Raw genomic sequence first — 23731 nt, 5'->3', positions numbered from 1 at the left:
GGGAGACACAGAATCTGAAGCAGGCTCCAGGCTCTGAGCTGTCAGCATGGAGCCTGACACAAGGCTCGAACCCATGAACCATGAGATCATGACCTGAGCCGAAGCTGCATGCTTAACTGACTCAGCCACCCAGATGCCCCAGTAGTACATGTTTAATATAAATAAATGTATAGAGAAGACAGAAAAACTGCCCATAAATCCATCATCCAAAGGTGGCCACCGTATATATTTTGGTGTATATCCTTCTGACTTAAAATTTTAATTACAACTATTACTCTTCAATTAGCAAGAGTTTAGTCCATTCCACTTTATATACTTCAGTGTCCTTTTGTGACGTATTTTTATTTTTCTCTGGAAATACTGCTGTGTCTTATGTTCAAGAGGGAAACTACTATTAATACAGTAATGCCTTGTTAAGTTACTATTTCTGACATATTCCCTTTGATCATTTGAAATTAGAGGTTTTAAGACTTGAAAAAGAATTTGATATTGGATTTATTACCCATTGATGATATACAAATTCCCTGCGTCTATTCTTGCCTCTATTCAAACTCCACACAGCAGCATGAGTTTTCCCAAAAGAAAGCAGAAAGTTACCTTTTTTCTTTCTAGAAATTTTAGTATTTGCATTATTTACTTTTTAACACTCAACAAAAAATACATTCAGCACCTCAACACGGTAGGCATTGTTTTAGGCATGTCTGTATATGTCTCCTCAACTGTTAAACTTTGATATTATCCCCTTCTTACGGAGACAATTAGACAATAAAAGTAGATGGGAGATTGGGACTAGAAAATGAAGAGTAAAAGTAGAAGTTTTGGCAATGAAGTTTTTGGAGAAATAAAACTGAAGGAAAGTTGGTGTACGTCCTAAAAGGACATCTAAGTGCTAAGAGGGAGGGCTGCCGAAACATGCAAGAGAAGCATCACCATGGCCAGTGACTCTGGCGGTTAACAGCGTGAACCAGACTAACTAGGTCAGAATCCCGGCTCTCCTAGTCTCTTACTGTGTGACCTCCAGCAAGTTCAACTTTCCTTGCCTTAGTTTCTTCATCTGTAAAATAGAGTTAATTATAGTCCTGACTTCACAGAGCTGTGAGAACAGAGCTACCACAAGCAATTAGTGAGATAATAAGCACCCTATAAGTATTGGCTATTTTTATTGCTATTCTGCATGTAGTAATCAAAGAGCTAACAACATATGACCCTGCCTATGAAGAAAAATAATCACCATTTGTTAATAGCTTATCAGTACCTCAGTCAGAACTGAGTGTCTGAAAAGCACTTTTCATGAGTTTGTGAAAATTCTATGGCTTCAGTGACCCCAAAACAAACAAGCATGCTACATTAGGTAACATCAGATGAATTTAAGAAATGAAATACTATACACAATAGAAACAGTTATAAAAAATTTTGATTAGAAACCAGGTCTTTCTTTACATTTACATTCAATTTACAGGACTGCATATCTTAATTAGTAGGCTCAAAATGTGAAGGCATCTTTTACTGAAAATGAATAATAAAGTAAAAAACACAAAGATATTATTAACCAACTTGAAACAAAAGATGTATGGCACATAATGCATAGGAAAACAGATAACACATAAAAATAGAAATGCAGAAAACCCTAATAAATTATCTCTTTTTTTTTCTGAGTTAGTCTATTAATATTGATTAAATTCCACCCAAGAAGTAATAATTTAATGGATAGGAGAATGCTAATTTCTCTAATTGGGTCAGTGGGTAAAAACAAAACATAGTTTTGAAAACTTCATTATAAAATAAAAACTAAATTATTTTTTCTACATGGATTAGCTTTCTATTACCCATTTATAAGTATGGGCAAAACAGGCAAAGTTTTTTTTCTTACTGATGAGATAGCTGCTTTTCATTACACAGAATAATAATTTAGCAGCAGTTATTGTAACAGTATAAAGGTATAAAACATTAGTGATCTGTAACATAAATCTTAACATACTCCAGAGACTAAATATATTATGTAAAATATAATTTCAGGCATTATTTTTAAGGAATATGTACCAAACACTAAAGTCAAATTCACAGCAACAGCACATTCTTGGATTATAAGGATTCTTTTTTTCTGCTAAATGAAGTTAACAGGTAGAAAATTAAGTAACACAGATTTTTTTTTTTTTTTTAAGTTTCTAGGGGTGGGAGTGGTTTCAGTAAGATGTCTGAAGACATCTGTTACTCATATCACCCCTGTCAACAATAATTTGATATCCACTCAAGGACAAAAGTGGCTTTCTGGGAGTTTTGGAACTGGGTGGGAGATTGTGAAACCCTACCCTAACTGTTTTGAGAAGGCAAGCTCACACCCAGGTGGCTGACTCACCAATCATGGTCCAGACTTCAGATCCTTGAACAGCTCCGTACCCCTGAGAACTATAGCCCCATGTGGCTTCAGTTCTGTCACCAGCACCATATGCCAAGGGACGCAGGAGGAGTCATGCCCACATGCACTGGGTAATAGGCATACAGACCTCGGTTCAGGATGTGGACCCTAAGTGGCCTGTAAAGCATGTCCATTCTCTTCTTGGCTGTGGTCTGGAGCCCCTGGAGGTAAGCCCTCCAAATTCTTTCAGGCTGTAGATTCTGAAAGGGCCCTGTAACCAGGGCCATGCTGCTTCTAGCTGTAGCCTGAAAACAGTCCTGCTAACACAGGGACCTGGCAGGAGACACTTCCATCTGTGTGGCCAGAAATTCCAAAAGGGTCCTATACTTGGAGTTTGCCAGCAGTCCTACAGGTCCAAGGACTTAGTACCTAGTAGGAGATACTAATGTTGGCAGCCCTGAAGATCCTGAAAGGGCCCAGTATATGGCTCTAACCCTCTCACAGCCACAGTCTGCCAGCGGTCCTGAGAGTCCAGGACCCCAGCAGGACATAATCCCATCTGCAAACCCAGAGATTCAGAAAGGGCCCAATACTCAGCTCCAGCTTCTCAGCCAGTCCATGACTAGTACCGCTGGCCAAGGGAATCTGTGGGAAATACCCCTGTCGGCACCCCCACAGATCCTGAAAGGAACCTATAATCAGGTCTAGCTCCTTTAGCCACACAGGGAATGATGCAGCCTACCTAGGGACCTGGCAAGAGACACACCCATGTGTGCCTCCAGAGCCAGGTCTGCAGACCTCAATCTTGGCTGTGGAACCAGAAACAGTGCTGCAAATCAGTTACAGCCTTTTCTAGGCCATGGTCCAGGGCCAGTCCTACCAATCCAAGGACTCTTCCAGTGACCACTTAGGATCATTTTCAGGGGCCTGGTGGGAGCCACAACTGTCTGTACACTCAGTTAATAGGGTCACTGTCTGAAGACCTAACTGTGGATCCTAAAATGGACCTTTGTCCCAGCACTACCCTACCAAGCAAGGTACTGGAGACAGTCCTGTCCACCCAGGGACCAGGTAAGATCCACACCCACCTGAGCCACTGGTAACAAGAATACCAACTGCAACCCAACTGTAACCCAGGAACAGCCTCCTAACTGTCCAGCCCAGCATGACTGTGATTCCAGAGGTAATCCTATCAGCCCAGTGAACAGGAAAAGACCTTTACCTGCTAAAACCAGTCTGTAAAAACTGGAAGAGGTGTTACTTCAAATGTATAGACAACAATGCAAGGTTACAGGATCAGGAAGAACCAGGCAAACATGACAAAGAAATTAATAAAGGAACCAAAGGAAACTAATCAAGCTCCCATAACTGATCTCAAAAAAATGGAGATCTAGCTCTTTTTTTTGTGGTGCCTCAGAAGCAGTAGGCTGCTTCAGGATGAAGCTGAACACCTCTTGCCCAGGTACTGGCTGCCAGGAACTCATTGAAGTGGACGATGAATGCAAACTTCATACCTTTTATGAGAAGCATATGGCTACAGAAGTTGGCGTTGATGCTCTGGGTGAGGAATGGAAGGGTTATGTGGTCCAAATCAGTGGTGGCAATGACAAACAAGGTTTCCCCATGAAGCAGTGTCCTGATCCATGGCCATGTCTGCCTGCTACTGAGTCAAGGGTATTCCTGTTACAGACCAAGGAGAACTGGAGGAAAAAAGTGTGAATCTGTTTGAGGTTACATTGTGGATGCCAATCTCAGTGTTCTCCACTTGATCACTGTAAAAAAGGGGGAGGAAGGATATTCCTGGACTCAGTGACACAACTGTGCCTCGTTACCTGGGGCCCAAAAGAGCTAGCAGAATCCACAAACTTTTCGATCTCTCTAAAGAAGATGATGTCCACTAGCATGTTGTGAGAAAGACCCTAAACAAAGAAGGTAAGAAACCTAGAATCAAAGCACCCACGACTCAGTGTCTTGTTACTCCATGTGTCCTCCAACACAAAGGTCAGCATACTGCTTTGAAGAAACAGTGTACTAAGAAAAATAAGGAAGAGGCTTCAGAATATGTTAAACTTTTGGCCAAGAGATTGAAGGAGGCCAAAGAAAACACCAGGAACAGATTGCCAAGAGACGGAGAGTGTCTTCTCCAAGAACTTCTACCTCTATGTCTGAGTCCAATCAAAAATGAGATTTTTCTAAGAGTAACAACTAAGATCAGACATACAAACAAAAACATAAACGGAAATCTATAATCTGCAGGACAAAACATTCAAGATAATCATCTTAAAGAAACTCAACAAGGGGTGCCTGGGGGGCTCAGTCAATTAAGAATCCAACTTCAGCTCAGGTCACGATCTCACGGTCTGTGAGTTCGGGCTCACAGTGCTGACAGCTCAGAGCCTGGAGCCTGCTTAGGTTTCAGTGTCTCCCTCTCTCTCTGCTTCTCCCTCACTCATGCTCTGTCTCTCTCTCTCTCTCTCTCTCAAAAATAAACATTAAAAATTTTTTAAAAACAAAACTCAACAAAATGTAAGCGAACACAAACAACTAAACAAAACCAGGGAAACAAAGCATGAAAAAAGGAAAAGTTTAATAAAGAAATAGAAACCATGAACAAGAACCAATCAGAAATCCAGGAGATGAAGAATGCAATAACAAAAGTGAAAAGTTCAATACAGAGCATCCAACACACTTGATCATGCAGAAGAATCAGTGGCCTTGACAGATTATTTGATATTAGTCAATTAGAAGAATAAAAAGAAAACAATGAAAAAAAATAATAAATCCTATGTGAATCATGGGATACCATCAAGTGAATGAACATTTGCATTGTGGGAGTTCCAGAAGGAAGAGAGAGAGAACGGGGCAGAAAGCTTACTTAAAGAAATATTAGTTGATGGGGCAGTTGGGTGGCTCAGTCAGTTGAACATCTGACTTTGGCTCAGGTTATGATCTCACAGTCTGTGGGTTTAAGACCCGTGTCGGGCTCTGTGTTGACAGTTCAGAGCCTGGGGCCTGCTTCAGATTCGGTGTCTCTCCCTCTCTCTGCTCCCCTCCCCCACCTCAAAAATAAGTAAACATTAAAAAAAAGATATTTAAAGAAATATTAGTTGAAAATTTCCATCTTGGGAGCTATATGGTCATCCAGATACAGAAAGCTCAAAGGATTCCAAGAAAGATCAACCCAAAGACTATTCCAAGATCTATTATAATCAAAATGATAAAAGTCAAAGAATTTTTAAAGCAACGAGACAAACTATTTTTAATAGTTCCCAGGTGACCACACATGGAGTCATGAGGGCCTAGAACACACAAGGGCTGCATCCAAGGTGGAGGCCAATCACTCTGTTGAAACCCTCTGAGGCTCTAGGCTTAGGGACAACTGACAAGGGAATGTGACAGTGAGAAGTAGAGTTGAAAACTGGGCTCCCTAACCTCTCACTGCTCCACCCTCATCCTTTTCCAAAACAAAAACAAAACAAAACAAAACAAAAAACAGACAAAACTTTGCTAAGGAAATTGAACCCAATCATGTGGGAAGGCATGGCCTGTAGCATGGGTGCTGGTGCCTGAGACTCATCTTTGGAGGCCTGTGGACCAAGCACCAGCTCTCTATCCACTCTCTATAACCGAGTCCTGCCAATCAATACATCTCACATACTTTTCACTCCGGGAAAGGCCCAAAGTAAGCAAATCTATTTACACAACCACAGAAGAAACCAACACCAGATTCCTGTCCTGTGTTCTTAAATGTGAACTATTTGACTAGGCATCAGAACAAAACTGGCAGCAATAAAGAGAAGGATGGAAAAAAAAAAAAAAAGGAACAGAAAATTTAAGGATAGAAGATAATTTTTTAAAAACTTTTAATCAAAATTCTGAGAGATTTGAGAGATTACTATAATTATAATCCCTGTGAAAGGAACAATTACTAAAGAAAAAATTTTTAAATTCTTATTAGAGGAAAGGAATTTTCGGCAATTTAAAAACTCAAAAGTTTACTTCCCACCTATCCATTCTTGGGAAATTATTTGATGGACTCTAGTAAAATGAGGGGAAAAAAGGGACATGTGAAAGCTAGGAAACAGAGGATAAAACCTATAGAATCCTCAGGGTGGGAGGGTTATCTCAGGCTTGTTAAATCGGTTAGTCCAAACCGCAGCAGGATGACGGAATGGAAAATGGAAATCTTGGGAGGACCATACAGATACAATAACAGCACACCGTTCTTCTGTCAAGAAATGATACCAAAACTTTTAGGAAAACGCACAAACCCCCCAAAACTAGAATAATGTATTTCATTGATTGTAAGATGCACTTCTACATTTTAATATCTCTGAAATTTGTCTCACAATTCCTGGGAACTATAGTTTAATTCGTAGCATGCTTTTTCTTTCATTGTGGAATATAAAATAATGGTACATTTTTACAACCAATGACATTTCAGATGCAACAAATACAGTACTACTAATAATATGGGGACATACTTAAAAGTAAGCCCTTTTCATTGGTTAGGTCATTTATCCATACAAGAACCCTTAGGAACATCCTCTTTTCAGTGTCCCAGAGGTGGTGAATTCATCAGGATGAAAAGAGATTCAAGTTTAGAACACTAATAACTATGAATAGTTTTTACACTGTCAAAATAACATAAATGGTACTATTGGTTTTTAATGTTCAAGAGTCAACTTAAGGATAAAGCAGGAAAAGACTCAGTTATGGCCACCAAAGACGATGAAAAAATATTGACAACTTTGTCAGGTTAAGAAGATGGTTAGAAGGGAGATGAGAACAGTTGAAGGAAGGACAGAGACACTAGTATCTTCAGTCTTAGGTTGAGTAAGCCTATTTATTTCCTTTTTCATTATTTTTATTCTTCTATTGGGTTTTTGCGTATTTTAATTGCCTAAAAATAAAAGACTGAAAGGTTAATGGAAATGAGTTAAATTCTCATCATTTGTAATAAGGAGTCTGTAGAGATTTTCTCAAGCTGATAATCAAGAGACAGAAGTATAAACAATTTGTTTAGAATTTGGAAAGAACTGAAAATAGAATTGGCTCAAATGAAGTTTCTCTTGAAGAATGGGATTTATGAGGTGATGAGCTTTGAGGTGAGAGACTGTTAATGTTAAACAATATTATCTTACTGATTGCCACGTACATGTATTACCTTGATAAGAATGCAGAAAATTGAAAAAGGTAAGAAAATTGTTTTGCCTAAAAAAGCAATCCTGCAGCTATTAGGGCATACTGAAGATTCAGCTATGTGTATCATAACTGAAGACAAATAAGCTAACTAAGGCATATCAATCATTAAATCAGATTTACTTGATGATAAATTTGATCACTCTTCTCAACTAAAATAAAGCTGAAAATCACCTTGTAGCCATGTAAGCATAATTTATTGCTTTTATTACATTATATATATGTACTTCTTGTGGTTCTAATACACTCTTGGGAACACAAGCCATCAGTTACATAAATGAGATCTAGACTGAAAGAGAAGTTATTGCTGGGCCTACGATGCAGGGGATCACCTGCACTCTGCCCATACCTGTTGAGACCCAAGATGGTCAGGCAGCAAAATCTGTAAGGAGAGGTCGAAGGCTGCTGCTTCCCTGAGGAAAACAAATAAGGAAGATGTTTCAATCTCGGGACACTGAAGCAAAGACTTCAGTGTTCTGACACTGACCTCTCTGCTGAGAAGTCATACATTATTTCATCTCTTTAGACTACAAGGAATGGATACAAAGACTAGAAAAACAAGATCTATGCCTCTTTGATTCTGAACTTCCTAGCAGCCTTAGTCAAATCTAAATTCACTGAAAGGAAATTACATGCTGAGGTTTATAGTTATTTGCTAGTCTGCTGTATTTGGGTACATTTTGCATATTTGGAAGTCTCAGTTATATCTGGATGAACATTAAATAAATAATAGAGCTCTTATTTCATTGGTATAATAAAAAGTGCCTTTAGTTTAGAGAAATAAAAAGCCAATTGGGAAGATTTTCTTGTGAAATATTAAGACAAATGACATTTTAAAAGTATGTGTAAGCACTAGAGAAAAGCTGATAAAAGTATTTCTCAGAACATTATGCATTTGCACAATAGAAAGCAATTACGTTGATTTTTTATTTTGTCTTTTGAAAAACTAGTAAATAATTATACTTTTAATTCTTAAAGATAGGTCACTAGTTGATTGCAAAAATAAGCAATATTACAATTTTAATATAACTAGGCTCATGTTATGTTTCACTAAGTATAAAGTATTTCAAATAAATGATGTGGAATGGGTTGTCTGTAGCCTCTGCATTTTTAATTTCCAGCTAAAACTCACCTTTCACTTACCATAGTGGCTTAATTGTTCATTTAACCACATATCATCCTAGAAACAGCCTTCATAAATGTATTATCTAAAGGCAACTGATTTAATCTTACAAAGTCATTTAAACTTGAATAGCATCTTGGTTCAGAAAATATTTTCAACTTTTTTCTCTTAATTGAGGATGTTTTGAGAGGGCAAGTATATGTCTCTCTCCCATTAGACTGTAGGCAGTATGACAAAGGGAACCGTGTTTTTGTCCTGAATGTTGGTGTACTAGTGGTACCCAAATTGAACTTGGCAATTTGTAGCCTTCCAATGGATATTTGTCAAATGAATGAATGAAATGAATGTCACAGCATGCTTCAGAACTCCAAACACTGTTTTACCCTACTCTCAGAGAATTATGCCTTCACTATAGATATTTGGGTTCTGAAAACCTTTTGGTGTTACCCAAAATAGTGCTGTGCCTTCAGAGAGAGAATATGAGGGTAGCAACAGAGATCTCAAGAGGCCAAATACTCAGAGTAATCAAGGTCTGTACTTTTTAACTCCTGAAGCACCAACCTCTGTCTCTCTCCTCCTCTCCAATGTCTGTATTGTTGTCTCATGAGCACTTTACTGCCATCTCCCATTGGAATCACCGTAACACCCTATAAAACAGCTCTTGTGTCCCAGTCTCTACTTTACCACTGCTATCAGTATGATCTTCTAAGACAATGAATTATGCCCCTCTGCTCTGCATGTAGGACATTCGTGACATCACAGGTACAGCCCTTCATGGGAGGCTCCAACCTCCAGCAGCAACTCTCCTGACCCCTTGGAAATTACTTCTCGGCCACACTCAAATCCAAGCTTCCCTAAGTAATCTGCAAAATGTTTATGCCTGAATGTCTGCTCATTTGTTCTGTTTACCTGAAATACTCTTTCCTGTGTACCGTAAGGCTGAGTAAACTGCTCCTCATGTGTGTTCCACTACATTTCATATACCTCTTTCTATACACTTGGAATTGAAGTTGTTGCTTTATTGGCCTCCTTCTCTAAACAATGCTATTGTGGGGCTTGGGAATCTGACATTCATCTTTGTATCTTCATCACTTCTGTCATATAGTTGATCTTAAAAACATGTTTGATAAATTCAAGTGCAAGTGACTTGGCCAGATGCTTAGCAGAAAAAGAGACTAAAACACATGTCTCCTGTCTCCCTGAATCCTTCTATTTAAACCCTGGGTCCTTTCAGAAATGATTCTCAGAGAAAATAAATTATATCTTTAAGATGTACTCTGGCAGTCTAAACTTTGGATAAGTGATAGGCATGACCTGAAAATGAAAAAAGGAGAAGAAGGAGCATTTGGAAGTTTAGGCTATACCTATACCAAGACAAGCAGTGACATCATCTATCAATACATAGCAGTGACTCAATGTTAACTAAGAAGTTAACAAGCACGAGACCAAGTTTCTCCCACTGTAACTAAGCAAATCACCTAGTTTCTTTGTGCCTCATTTCTCATCAGTAAAATAATGGAAACAACCTCTTTCTTCATGGAACTCAGGCAGTATTATTTTGGAAATAAAAGTGCTAATAGATAATAGAGAACATTTGGGGTTATTTTTTGGTTGTTTTTTACATATTATATAGCAGAGGAAGTTAAAAAAATTCCCCATGACAGCGTCCCATTATAATCATAGGAGGGAAGCCACAGTGTTGAAATTTGTAAGAATAACCCCCAAATTCTTTGTCTATAAACAAGTACACCAGAAGATAATGTTAAGTAAAATTTGCTTTCTTACACACACAAAAAAACCCTTCTATATTCAGTAATAACAATGTCGTAATGCCCTCATCTCATAAATATTCCACAATTTTACTTATTTTCATAATCTATATTTATTTAAAAAAACGTTTTTAATATGAAATTTATTGTCAAGTTGGTTTCCATACAACACCCAGTGCTCATCCCAACAGGTGCCCTCCTCAATACCCATCACCCACCCACCCCTCCCTCCCACCCCCCATCAACCCTCAGTTTATTCTCAGTTTTTAAGAGTCTCTTATGGTTTGCCTCCCTCCATCTCTAACTTTTTTTTTTCTTCTTCCCCTCCCCCATGGGTTTCTGTTGTTTCTCAGGATCCACATAGGAGTGAAAACATATGGTATCCGTCTTTCTCTGTATTAAAAAATAATCATGTTTGGGGGTTTGGGGCACCTGGGTGGCTCAGTTGGTTTAGTGGCCAACTTCAGCTCAGGTCGTGATCTTGTGGTTCAAGCCCCGCATCAGGCTCTGTGCTGACAGCTCAGAGCCTGGAGCCTGCTTTGCTGCCCTTCCCCGACTGATGCTCTGTCTCTCTCAAAAATAAACATTACAAAAAAATAATAATAAAAATAAACCAACAAAAAGTAATCATGTTTTAGAGGTACCTGTTGGCTCAACTGGTTAAGTGTCCAACTCTTGATTTTGACTCAGGTCGTGATCTCTTAGTTCAGGAGACGGAGCTCCGTGTTGGGCTCCGCGCTAACGGCATGGAGCCTGCTTGGGATTCTCTCTCTCCCTCACTTTCTGTCCCTTCCCTACTCATGCTCTCTCTCTCAAAATAAATAAATAAACATTTTTTTAAAAAAGTAACCATGATTTAAAAAAAGTAACCACGTTTGAAATATACAGAAAAGTATACAGAATAATGCTAAAGTACGCTGACCTTGAATCAGAGGGCTTTGTATAGATTAATGGAATCCTTGTATCAACCCTATAGAATAAATACGTTATTTTCTTCATCTTACAGATGAAAAAATGAAACCACAGAGAAGTTAACTAACTTGCCAAACTCACCCAGAAAAGGAGTGGCAGAGCTGGAATATGAATCCAGGCAGTTGTGTGTCTGGATATCCATAATTAAGCACTGCACTTGTGTTGCCTCTTATGTAACACAATTCATGTTCCTGTCATTCAGATTTAATACGTTATTATTTTGTCATATTTTTTACATGTTTTTAAAAGAAAATGTTACAGATATAGTTCATTTCCCATCCCCCTTCCTCCTCAAAGGCAACCATTATCATTTGTGGTATCTCCTTTCATGTTTCATAATTAATTGTATGTGAGGGGCTGTGCATAAGAACAATATATTTTGGTATTTGGGTTTTTTAAAAAAGGTATGGTACTCTATTATTCTGCAACTGTATCTTCAAGATTTATCTACATTAGTAAATGTAGATCTGACTGATGCACATATTCCATTGAAAAATATAATTTAGGGGCGCCTGGGTGGCTCATCGGTTGAGCATCCAACTTCAGCTTGGGTCATTATCTCACAGCTCATGAGTTTGAGCCCCTCATTGGGCTCTGTGCTGACAGCTCGGAACCTGCAGCCTGCTTCAGATTCTGTGCCTCCCTCTCTCTCTGTCCCAACCCACTCGCATTCTGTCTGTGTCTCTCTCAAAAATAAGTAATAGTCAAAAAAAATAAAAAATTATATATATAATTTCTCTCTTGATAGACACTGACATTGTCAAACATTTTTTTTAACTTGTTATCACAAAGTTGCAATGTACACTCCTGTACATCCATCCCTCCCTCCTTCTCTTTGTCTCTCTATCTATGGATATTTCTCTAGGGCAAATACCTAGATATTGAATTCCTAGGTTGGATGCTATGCATATCCTTTAATTTTATTAAATATTACAAACTGTTCTCCAAAATGGTTGTACTAATTTATATTCCCACAACCATGTTCCCATTTTTCCACACTTTCAACAACACTTCAGATAGTTAATAATTTTTGCCTTTCTGTACCTCGTTGTTGTCTTGTGTCCCTTTGATTACCAGTGAGGTTGAGCGTTTTTCATGTTTACTAACTAAACGGGTTTCCTCTTATTAGAAGTGCTTCTTCAATTCCTTTTTTCATTTCCCTACTGGATTATTTGACCTTTTTCCTACTGATTTGTGGCAGTTCTTTCTATATATTATCTGTATGAATATTTTTGGTTATGCGCATTAAACTCATCTCACAGATGGTTGCTTATCTTTTAACTTTGTTTATGATATCCCTTGTGTCAGCTAAGACTTTTACTTTAAGACTTTTACCTTAAAGCTGTTAGCATTTCCAATCTTTTCCTTTATGGTTTGTGTCTTTTTTGTGCCATGTTTTAAAAATTCTTCCTAACATCAAGGCTATTTTGCAGGATTTCCTTTAGATAGTTTTAAGTTTATAATTCCACATTTAGATCTTTAAATGAAATTTATTTTCATGTCTGATGTAAGGTGAGGACCCAATTTTATTTTGTTCCACATACTATTCACTGACTGGTCCACCCTTTTCCCACTAATCTGAGATGCCATCTCTTTCCCATACAGTTCCTATTTATGTGTAGGTGGGTTTCTAGGCTCTCTATCTTGTTCTACTGCTCTACTTGTCTATCTTTATGTCAGATCATTCCATTTTAATTATTATAGCTTTATAATAAGATGTATGTAAGTTATATACTGTAAGTTATAATGAGTTTTCTGCCTTAGTAAAACTGTCTTTGTAAAAACCTAAATACTTTGAAAAGACATGAAAATACTGTCATTTTTTTTTAACAGAATGATCCCCACACATACCTCCCCTATTGCCAGTGTAGAAAATAAAACTAGAAATTACTAATTTAAAACCAAGTCTTTTCTCTTTTCAAAGAACTACACTGCAGGAAGGAAGGAGGGGAGTGCTTACCAGCCAGGAGCTAAAGACCACCATCCCCAGATCCTTAAAACTCATTATTATAAGCTTTCTACTATGCGTGATAAAACCTAAGACAACCCCCACCACTCCACTCTGAGAACTGCCCTTTCATCAGCTGGGGAGGAAGGGCTTTCCAACACCTAGGTAGAGGAGAAGTGATCCTATGACACTCAAGTAGGAAAATTAAGAGCTGGTGATATTCAAGTGGAGAAACAATCAGACTGTGATACTCAGGAGAGGGGTGGAACGTGGCATCTAACAGGCTAAGGGAAGGGAGGCTGATGGTACAGATCTGAAAAGGTTCACAGTATTCAGTAACACATTAGAGACCTATAATTTCATCAATGTTTTGACTTGCCCTCTCCTCCTGTGGACATGCAGTCCACTGTCCAATTAGGTGAAGAGAGGAATGAAACAAGGCTCTTGCTTCTTAGATGATGTTGCTAGCATCAAGCAGTGAGCCCCAGAAACTCCTGTACCCAGGTACGTAATTTTTCCCTAAGTTATATACTTGAGGTCAAGAAATTACTAATATAATGACCACACTCATGCTACTTGCGAGGCACTGGGACTGGAGAGAAGGGTACTGTGTGGAGAACACAATAAATTAGATACGTATCTAGTTCATTAACTTTCTTCTCAAAGACCTAATGAAATAAAGCTTACTCCTCTTCACCAGATCTTACAAAACTTTTGACATTACCACTACTACCAATGGCAACTCAAGGGCAAAATTATACAAGGAGAGAAAGAAATGGAAGAAGGAATAAATGAAATATATGAGGCAATTAAAAAAAAAAGTCAATGCCCAGATTTTCTTAATCCTCCTTATTTGGGCTACCTCCAGGTGATTTTGCTATTCAATCCCTTTGTCAGAGGTATCAACTTAAGAAATAGATCATTTCAGAAAATAGTATCATGTGAATTAGTGTGGAAAAAGGTACACCTAAGAAAAAACTAATAACTCAAAATTAACTTTCAACCAATATTTAACATAATGGTAAGAAGTTCCAACTGGGATTTCTCTCATTTCCCAGAACTGCCCTTTTAAATAAAGTCCATAGCTGAAAGCAAAAGTACTAAGTACCTCCTTCCGCCATTCTAGGTTCAGGGAATATGTTAACCTGTGCTTCCAACCACTTCCCAACAAGGGACACATTCCAGCAAAAACTCCCACTGGTAAGGAAGGGAAGATTTAGTGTGAGGAGAAGCTATCCCCACCCTCACCATCCTATTGATTGTTTGTACAATTTGTACAACAAGATATCATACGATACAGGCCATCCTGGTATCAGTGGTTACTTACCAAAGGGATGCCATTAATTTTAGCTGAAAATACAAACCTAGTGACAAAAAGAAAATTATTTTATTTTTCATGCAACATTTCCTAGGTTTAGAGGTTATATGCCTCCAGATTCTTTGTTTAGAACAATGAAAGCCCAATCTAGTGAGGTTCGGCAGAAAAGAATTTAATAAGGGCCACAGAGTTTCCTAGAATACCAGTAAATCAGGTTTGCAGGAATCCACAAAAAACTCTCTGACCCAACACAGATTTGCTCTGGTAGATGTCATGAAGCCACCAAACTCCAACAACGGGCCTCTAAGGCTGAAACCACTGCAGGGATGCTGCTTCTGCTACCTCTAGAAATGGCAAGATTTGCATTTGCAAAATAGATTCTTCTAAGTACTTTTTTTTTTTTTCAATATATGAAGTTTACTGTCAAATTGGTTTCCATACAACACCCAGTGCTCATCCCAAAAGGTGCCCTCCTCAATACCCATCACCCACCCCCCATCAACCCTCAGTTTGTTCTCAGTTTTTAAGAGTCTCTTATGCTTTGGCTCTCTCCCACTCTAACCTCTTTTTTTTTTTTTTTTCCTTCCCCTCCCCCATGGGTTTCTGTTAAGTTTCTCAGGATCCACCTAAGAGTGAAAACATATAGTATCTGTCTAGGTACTTCTAATTGGAGTCTGGTGTGAGTGCATCTGACTGACAAAGCCCAAGGTCACAAGACTGTGCCCTCATTGAAATACAAACTTGGAACCAAGTTTTTGGCCTCTCCAATGGGGAAATGCAGATGCACAGAGGGAATTCTCTCACACAGCAAGAGTGTTCAGTTACTGGGTGGCTGGATGGAATAACAATGTGCCCCATAATATGGGTCCTGCATTCCCTAGATCACTGCTTCTTAAGCTTCAATGTGCATACAGGTTATGTGGAGATCTTATTAAAATGCAAATTTTGATTCTTTAGGTCTGGAGTAGGACCAGAGATTCTGCACTTCTTCTAAGCTTCCAGCTGATGCTGGTAATACTGGTCCATGGAACATTTTTTAGAAGATGAATGGATGTAATTGCATAACATCGGAATCTACCTCATTACTTAAAGAGTATTGAGCACAGCCTAATAATGGCAACAATGGTGATGATAATGAAAATAAAAATATTAGTAATGATAGAAACTTATTTGCTGAGTGTTTATTATATGTCAGGTATTCTCTTTAACCTATATTTTTGCATTTGGTCCTCAAACAATCCTATAAGACAGGCACTATTATTACTTTACAAATGAGAAAACAGTCTCAGGAAAATGAAATGACAGCTAATTTCACAAGGCCAGCAGGAGGTAGGGGTGAGAATCGAGCTAGGCATGTCTGATTCCAAACTCTGAATGGCCAGGCTCTACTATCTCAATGCCCAGGACTGCCTGACTTATCAATCCTCAGATAAGCATCCTGTGATAAGGAGGGAAATGATGGCATAAAACTGAGCCTCAATTTTTACTCTTCCTCCCTTATCTTTCAGAATTTATGTCTCAGGTTTTCCTGCAGGAAGGCACAGAAAAGGGTGTGGCTAAGAAAACATATTTAGTCTTGTCCTATCTTGCAAAAAGAGGCATATATTTCTTGTGGAATAAGAAAATATATATAATATCATGGATATGTATGTATACATATGCATATACAGACACACACAAGCATACATATTCATATATGTTTCTACCCCTTATGTTAGAACACTGTTCTAGTATATCCTGTCCTTGAATGACATATATAAACATCTCCTCCTATCTGCTCACATCAAAAAAAACTTAAGTGCTCAAGGGCACCTGGGTGGCTCAGTCAGTTAAGCGTCCTACTTTGCCTCAGGTCGCGATCTTGCAGTTTGTGAGAGTTCAAGCCCCACATTGGGCTCCGTGCTGACAGCTCAGCTCTCTCTCAAAAATAAACATTAAAAATAAATAAATAAACAAAATTAAAAAACTTTAAGTGCTCAAAACAAAAACAAAAATACACACAAATAGTAGTAAGTACCTACTTACTTACCTACTGGTTTGCTGCCCCTTTCAAGATTAGAACCTAGAATGAATGTCCTTGGAAGAATACCCCCATCTAACCTCCACACTTAGCTATGTGGTTTATGTAGAACTGGCCTCAATACCATTTCCTGTTGGGGGCATGATGCTCCAAAGACTGATTCAGGGGTTAGGGGAATGCTGTGACAAAGGCAAGACATCAATCTTAGCAGCACTTGGCAATCACCTTAGGGACAATGCAGGAATCAAATATCTACAGGTAGAGATAATACCAAGGAAGCTAAGGGTGAGAAATAGCAAGAAAGAAACTAGACATCATTTGACCATTGCATAAAAGCTTGTTTCAAGATATGTCCTTGGACTATAAAGCAATTTATTCTCTTTTAACTTATTTTAACTCAGGTTTTTTGTTTTTGACAAGAAAAATCACTGTTTATGCATGTAAACACAGACCAAATAACTAGAATATATGACTTAACCAATTTTAAAAGCTTACTAAACTTGGGGCACTAGGTGGCTCACTCAGTTAGGCGTTGGACTCTTGGTTTTGGCTCAGGTCATGATCCCAGGGTCATGGGATCAGGGCCCGAGCTGGGTTCCACGCTGAACGTGGAGTCTGCTTGGGGTTCTCTTTCTCCCTCTGTCCCTCTCCCCCACTCATGATCTCTCTCCCCACCCCCCCAAAAAAATCTAAGAAACAAAAAACTTACTAAATTCTATTAAATACTTTAAATTATACTATTCTATTCTATTCTATTCTATTCTATTCTATTCTATTAAATACTTTAAATTATACTCTTCTTTTTCTATGAATGCATTTTGTTTTGTATAAGATATAATCAAATAGTGGGGAACCTAGCTAGTTCAGTTGGTGGAGTGAGTGACTACTGATCTCAGGGTTTTAAGTCCAAGCACTGTGTTGGGTGCAGAGATTACTTTAAAAAAAAAAAAAATCTTAAAAAAAAAAAAGATATACTCAAATAATAAAAAATTAGAAGAAAAAGAGATCAACAACAACAGAATTGAAAATCTACAAACAGACCCAATTATAAGCAAAAATGTGATATATAAACAGGAATTATTTAATGAATGATGCTGAAACATCTAACTGCAAAAATAATAAAGTGAGGTTCCAATCCAAAATATATTCTAACTGCAGAGTTAAAGGTAAAAAAAACAAAGGAGACAGGATGGGGTTGCGGGGGACCAAAAAAGAACCAGAGTAAAATACAGGTAGTTATCTGACTCAAGGGAGGCAAAGGACATCCTTAGCAAAATAACCAAAGGCAGAAAAGATGATAGCTAAATAAAGGCTAAAAAGATTAACCTTCATAAAAATTAAGAAAATCCATCTTAAAAAATGCCATCAACAAACTTACTTTAATTACACCAAAATTACTTTAACAGTAAAGAGAGAAATGTATTTCCAATGTACAAAATAGACTATGAGAGAGGTGCCTAGGTGACTCAGTCAGTTAAGCCTCCAACTCTTAGTTCTGGCTCAGGTCACAATCTCGCAGTTCGTGAGTTCAAGCCCCGCATCAGGCTCTATGCTAATAGTGTGGAGCCTGCTTGGGATTCTCTCTCTCTTTCTCTCTCTGTGCCCCACCCCCCACTTGTGTGCTCTCTCTCAAAATAAATAAATAAAAACTTAAAAAAAAAATAGACTAAGTTAATATTTCCGATATATATATAGAACATACGATTTATTAGAAAAAACTAAAGATGTGTATTTTCTTTCTTTTAATGTTTATTTCTTTATTTTTGAGAGAAGGAGTGAGCAGGGGAGGAGCAGAGAGGCAGAGAGAGAGAGACAGAGACAGAGACAGAGAGAGGGACAGAGAGAGGGACAGAGAATCCCAAGCAGGCTCCAAACTGTCAGCACAGAGCCTAACGCAGGGCCCAGACTCAGGAAATGTGATATCATGACCTGAGCTGAAATCAAGAGCCAGAAGCCTAACCAACTGAGCCACCATGTGCTCCAAGATGTGTATTTTCAAGAGAAAAACACACATATATTATAAATCCGATAAGAAAAAGTTGATCGCTTGCTACTATAAAACTTCTGGGGAAAAAGCTGATTAATAAAAGGGGTCCTTGTACAAAATCATAAAGTAAGTCGTGTGTATGTGTGTGTATTTGAGAAATATGCACATAAAAACCCAACTCACAATGCAATAGAGATTTAAATTTATAACAAATGCCCCAAATTTACATTTAAAAACCTCAAAATGTAATGGAATCTAAGCCACTGGGAGATAGTTAATAATTCTTTTAATAATATATGTCCTCTTTCCTCATTACTGTTTGCTAAGATTTGGGTTGAACAGTATAACAGGGTTGGTATGAAAATAATTTTATCCATACCTCGATTAACATTTTATCACTTTGGTTGTTTAATTTTGAACATAAATAAGGATGACTTTACACTAGGAGAATACAATTTAAACAGCATCAGTAAAACTAAATAAAATGAGACAATTTCTCTTTGTTTTTGGTTGACTCAATAGTCATTTGTCAGATTATTTATTTTAAAAATATTATTCAAAGATATGCAGTGTTTCTACAATGATCTGATAAGAACTTCAGCTTATACAACATCTGTTTTCTTAAGAAGAGTACCTGATTTTGCTTACAGCAAGTTCTTTTCAAAAGCTTTCTTCTTTGCTTAGTCCCAAGTACACTTTATATATTAACTGAGTAAGGTCCATCTGTACATAATCATTCGCATACATTTGGATGTGCTGAACTCTAAATTTAAAAAAATCTATGTTTAGAATAAAGACTACCCACTGCAATAAATATGCAAAACAAGTAAATAAAAGTGTTAGAGCACAGAGCCTAATTGGGCTCTATAGAACAATGGTAAATTTAAGTCTACGTAACGTTCACAAAAGAAAAATGTCAATCAGATTATTTGTTCCAGTGATGTTTCCAGTACAAATAGTGTTTCTTTAGCTAATGATATCTTAGCAATATAATATCCTTCCAAAGAACAACGGATCAAAAAAACATCAAAATGATTCCTTAGGAAAGTCCCATTACCAGTTCTTTATACTGTTTTTCTTAAAGGTTCAATTCCAAGCCAAACCAATTCTCCTTGCTAGAGTAAAGCTAAATCACAGTTTACAATTGTATTCATTATGTGCTGTACTTGGCCATACCTGCTTTTATAGCTATTATAAAAAAACACAATTTCATTAAGAAAGGAAAAAAGCCTAAGAGAATGTAATCTATATAAAAATAAATAGAATAAAATATTTTTTTCAAATAGGCTGAATTTCTTTTCAAAAACAATTATATAATAAGATATTCATATTTTATTTAGTAAAGAGCCTTGATGTCTCATTCCTTATCCACTAGGCAGATACAAGAAAATCTGGGGTAAGTTAGTGGAGGGGATAATACAATTACTAAGCTGTGGTACATTAGCTGAAGGATGCTGGGTAAGTTCATGGAAGGATATGTAATACAACAGTCTTACTAAGCTGTTTTGGTATACTGGACCACTGTGCAAAATACATTACTGAATTCTACCCTCAAATATAAATTAAGTGGGAATGCAGAAAACTCTGTCAGGCCAAGTCTCCTAATTTATATTAAAAAAGGGGGGGAGGGGACACAAATAAACTAGATACAACTATTTATTTAAGTGAAAAAGTACTACTACTTATATCCTATATGTATCAAGAGTCAGATTTCCTACCTAGTACAAAATAACGTGTCTAAATTATGCCAGGATTAGCCAAAGACCATACTGTTATTAAATGATTGAAGTAAAACTTTTAAAAGTTCAATTAACACCATTAGTCATTAGGATAATGGAAATCAAAACCATCATGAGATACTATTTCATGCATCTAATAGGATGAATTTTTTTTAATGGAAAATAACAAGTACTGGTGAGCACATTAAGGAACAGGAACCTTTTAACATTGTTGGTGATTGTAAAATGGCAGAGGTACTTTGGAAAACAGTTTGGCAGTTCCTCAAAAAATTAAGCATAGAGTTATCATACACCCAGCAATTACACTTCTAGGTAGTTGCCCAAGTGAAATGAAATTATATGTCCACACAAAAACTTGTATATGAATGTTATTAACAGTATTACTCATGACAGCCCCAAAATAAAAACAACCTAAATGCCCACCAGCTGATGAATAGGAAAACAAAATAAGGTATATCCATATAATGAAGTACTATTTGGTAACAAAAAGAAATCCTGATACATGCTACAACATAAATTAACATTTAAAAAAGTAGCTAAGTGCAAGAAGGCAGTCACAAAAGGCCACACGGTATGATTCCATTTACATGAAATGAGCACAAAAGACAAATCCATAGAGACATAAAGGAGATTAGTGGTTGATGGGTTGGGAGGAGGGAAAGAGAGACTGCTGATAAGTATGGGCTCCTTTCTGGGGTGATGACAGGGTTTTGAATTATATAGTGGTAATGGCTGCACAACTCTGTAAATATACCTGAAGCCACTGGACTGTATACTTTTAAAAGAGTATATTTTATGGTATGTGAATTATATCTTGATAAAGCTGTTACTTTAAAAAGAAGGAAAAATGAATAAACTGAAAAGCATAATTCTTAGTCAGGATATGAATATTTTCATTGTGTATTTTATTAATAACACCAGGGCTATCGCAGGAAAATCATAAATTGGGTAAAGGCACAGGTACCACAGGATTCTAGGAAACTTTTCCCAAAATACAGGACTTCCTTGAGAGGATTTAAAATGAAACCAAAATGTGCCACAAATTTCTGCTTTCTCTACTCTCTGTTCTACATATCTGTCATCCTTATCCATGTTTCTACTTCTGGCCTATTAGATTTGAATAATGGATCCAAACACGCGACACCCAAGCCCCCTTTATATAATAATATCCCAGATTAAATAAGAACTGAACGTGAGAATTACAGAATATCAGAATATCAGAATAACAGAGACCTCATATGATTATTTCCCTCCCCTCTCATCCGCTGAGTTAGGCCCATGTATTCCAGGAATGCAAGTTATTTTAAATTATGAGATAAAAGATAAAATATTTCTTCTAGAATTATTTATTGCTTTTTAAAAACCTTGTTCTAAACTGCCACACCAACTAAAATGAATAGAAATGCCAAGATGGTTCAGACAAATAATAAAGGAAAAGCGCCAGTTCTATTGTCATTATTTGTCTAACCCAACATCATTTTTGGCTTCAAACAGCAATCAAATACTTTGATACTGATAGAAGACAAATTTTTTTTCAAAGATAACTCTGCTATATAAAGTTCAGCTTAAGATCAGATACAAACCTTAAATCTAGCCATGCAATATCAACAGCACAATCCTACAGCTGTCCTCTCAGCCCTGAGGTACACTGACTGGATGGATGGCTTTAATTCAGATGAATTTCCTTTAGAGTAACACCTGGATGTCATATATTTCATTATTTCTATCTTTCTGAGAATAATAAAGGCCGGAATTCTAGCAAACTGAGCCAATGGTTTCATAAGTGTTGACGGCGCAGAATTCTCTGACGTACATGGATGAGGGACTCTCTGTCACCTCATGTGCCATACCTGGTATGCACTGTGCTGTGGCCTCAGTGGTTATGGTTGGAGCAACTGGGGGCTGCTGCTGACTGGAGCTCACTTCTGGCTCTGTGTTAACTGAGGGAGAAAGAGCTACCTCACAAGAGGAGACCTGGCTGGGCAGATGGGGCAGGAACTCTTCAGAAGCAATTTGGTCATCTTGTCCAGGCAGTTGCAGGGCAGACAAAGGGATGCTGATCTGTTTATTAGGATGGGAAGTGCTCACAGGCATCTGCATGGCCACCTGCTGGTTTGTGCCATGGGCACTGGGAGGTCCTCTGTTTGGTGAAGCCAGAGATACCCTGGCAGTCTTCTGGACGATCGGTCTGGACATCACAGAGGGGGATGCAGACACACCATGTGGGTCCAGCTCTGTGCTGATGGCAGATGTTACATGGGGAATCAGCTTAGCAGACCCTATACAAGAGGGACCAGCATGACTCTGAGGCTTGGGTTTTGCCATCTGTGTCAATGACAGGGCTGGTCCGTCTACCCCTCCAGTCAGCTCTGCATTCGCCACAATGTAATAATCCTCAGGAATCTCTTGTTTGATTTTCTTAATGATGACATCATTGCTGCATTCATCAACCATTTGAGCTTGGGAGCTGGAATGGAGAGAAGATGGAACTATTCCAGGCCTTTTTCGAGCAATGGTTTGAGGCCTTTGGGTTTGGGGTTCAAAGTCACTATCCTCATCTGTAACAGAAGACTCACAAACCATGTCAAACAGGGTGTTTTCATCTTCATATTCTTCAACAGCTTCATCCAGTTCAGAGGGCTCACTGCAATAAGAGAAGTCACAAGAGTCTCTGGTCCGATTACAGTCTAGCTTCGCTTTCACTGGTCTCCCAGGGTACCTTTCAACAGGGCTAGTTTGTGTCTCAGAGGGCACTCCGATTATACTGGGACTATCAGAGTTAAAACTTCTGTTATCCTGGAAACAGACCCTTTCTTGGGACCCAGCTCTGCAAGTAGCTGTCAATGGCCAGTGATAAGCATGGCCAGCACTACAGCCCCACATTGCTGTGAGGTTCCCATGGGAACCTTCTGAAAGCAAGTGTTTCAGGTTTGGAATGAGGCTGCAAATGGTCCCATGGCTGTGGGCCCAGCTGACCAATTTGGACAGATTCTCAGATGAGGTATGAAGGCAATCCTCCATGTTACAGGATCAGCAGTGTCTTTCCTAAAGGGAAATAATCAAAATAAGAAGCCATTATTACCCAAGATATTCCCGTATCTCCATCATTTCAATATCCTTGAACTATGATCATGTGGCATAAAAAAGAAATGCACTTCAAAACTTTATCTAGTTAATATTGCTGCACATGGGCAGGGACTGGAAGAGAATACAGGGAAAAGTAAAAAATAGTTGATGCCTTATGGCTGTGAAACAAGAAGATTTTTGTCCGTTTCCTTCAATGTTATAATATCTACA

General features: G+C 38.0%; 1 protein-coding gene and 1 pseudogene across 3 annotated transcripts in view; one reads left to right on the top strand and one right to left on the bottom strand.

The window, feature by feature from the left end:
* The window catches only part of KIAA1958 (KIAA1958 ortholog), a 158011-nt gene that overhangs the window by 65637 nt on the left and 68643 nt on the right, over nucleotides 1-23731 (bottom strand). For all 3 annotated transcript variants that reach the window (XM_049636173.1, XM_049636192.1, XM_049636182.1), the window contains exon 2: nucleotides 22285-23479. In XM_049636173.1, coding sequence (XP_049492130.1) covers nucleotides 22285-23455 — 1171 coding nt within the window. In that variant the 5' untranslated portion in view covers nucleotides 23456-23479. The remainder of the gene's footprint in view (nucleotides 1-22284; nucleotides 23480-23731) is intronic.
* Nucleotides 3726-4716, top strand: LOC125926915 (40S ribosomal protein S6-like; annotated as a pseudogene).

The sequence above is a fragment of the Panthera uncia genome, chromosome D4, assembly GCF_023721935.1.
Source record: "Panthera uncia isolate 11264 chromosome D4, Puncia_PCG_1.0, whole genome shotgun sequence".
Taxonomy (NCBI): domain Eukaryota; kingdom Metazoa; phylum Chordata; class Mammalia; order Carnivora; family Felidae; genus Panthera; species Panthera uncia.
This window is presented reverse-complemented; position numbering and strand designations above follow the sequence as displayed.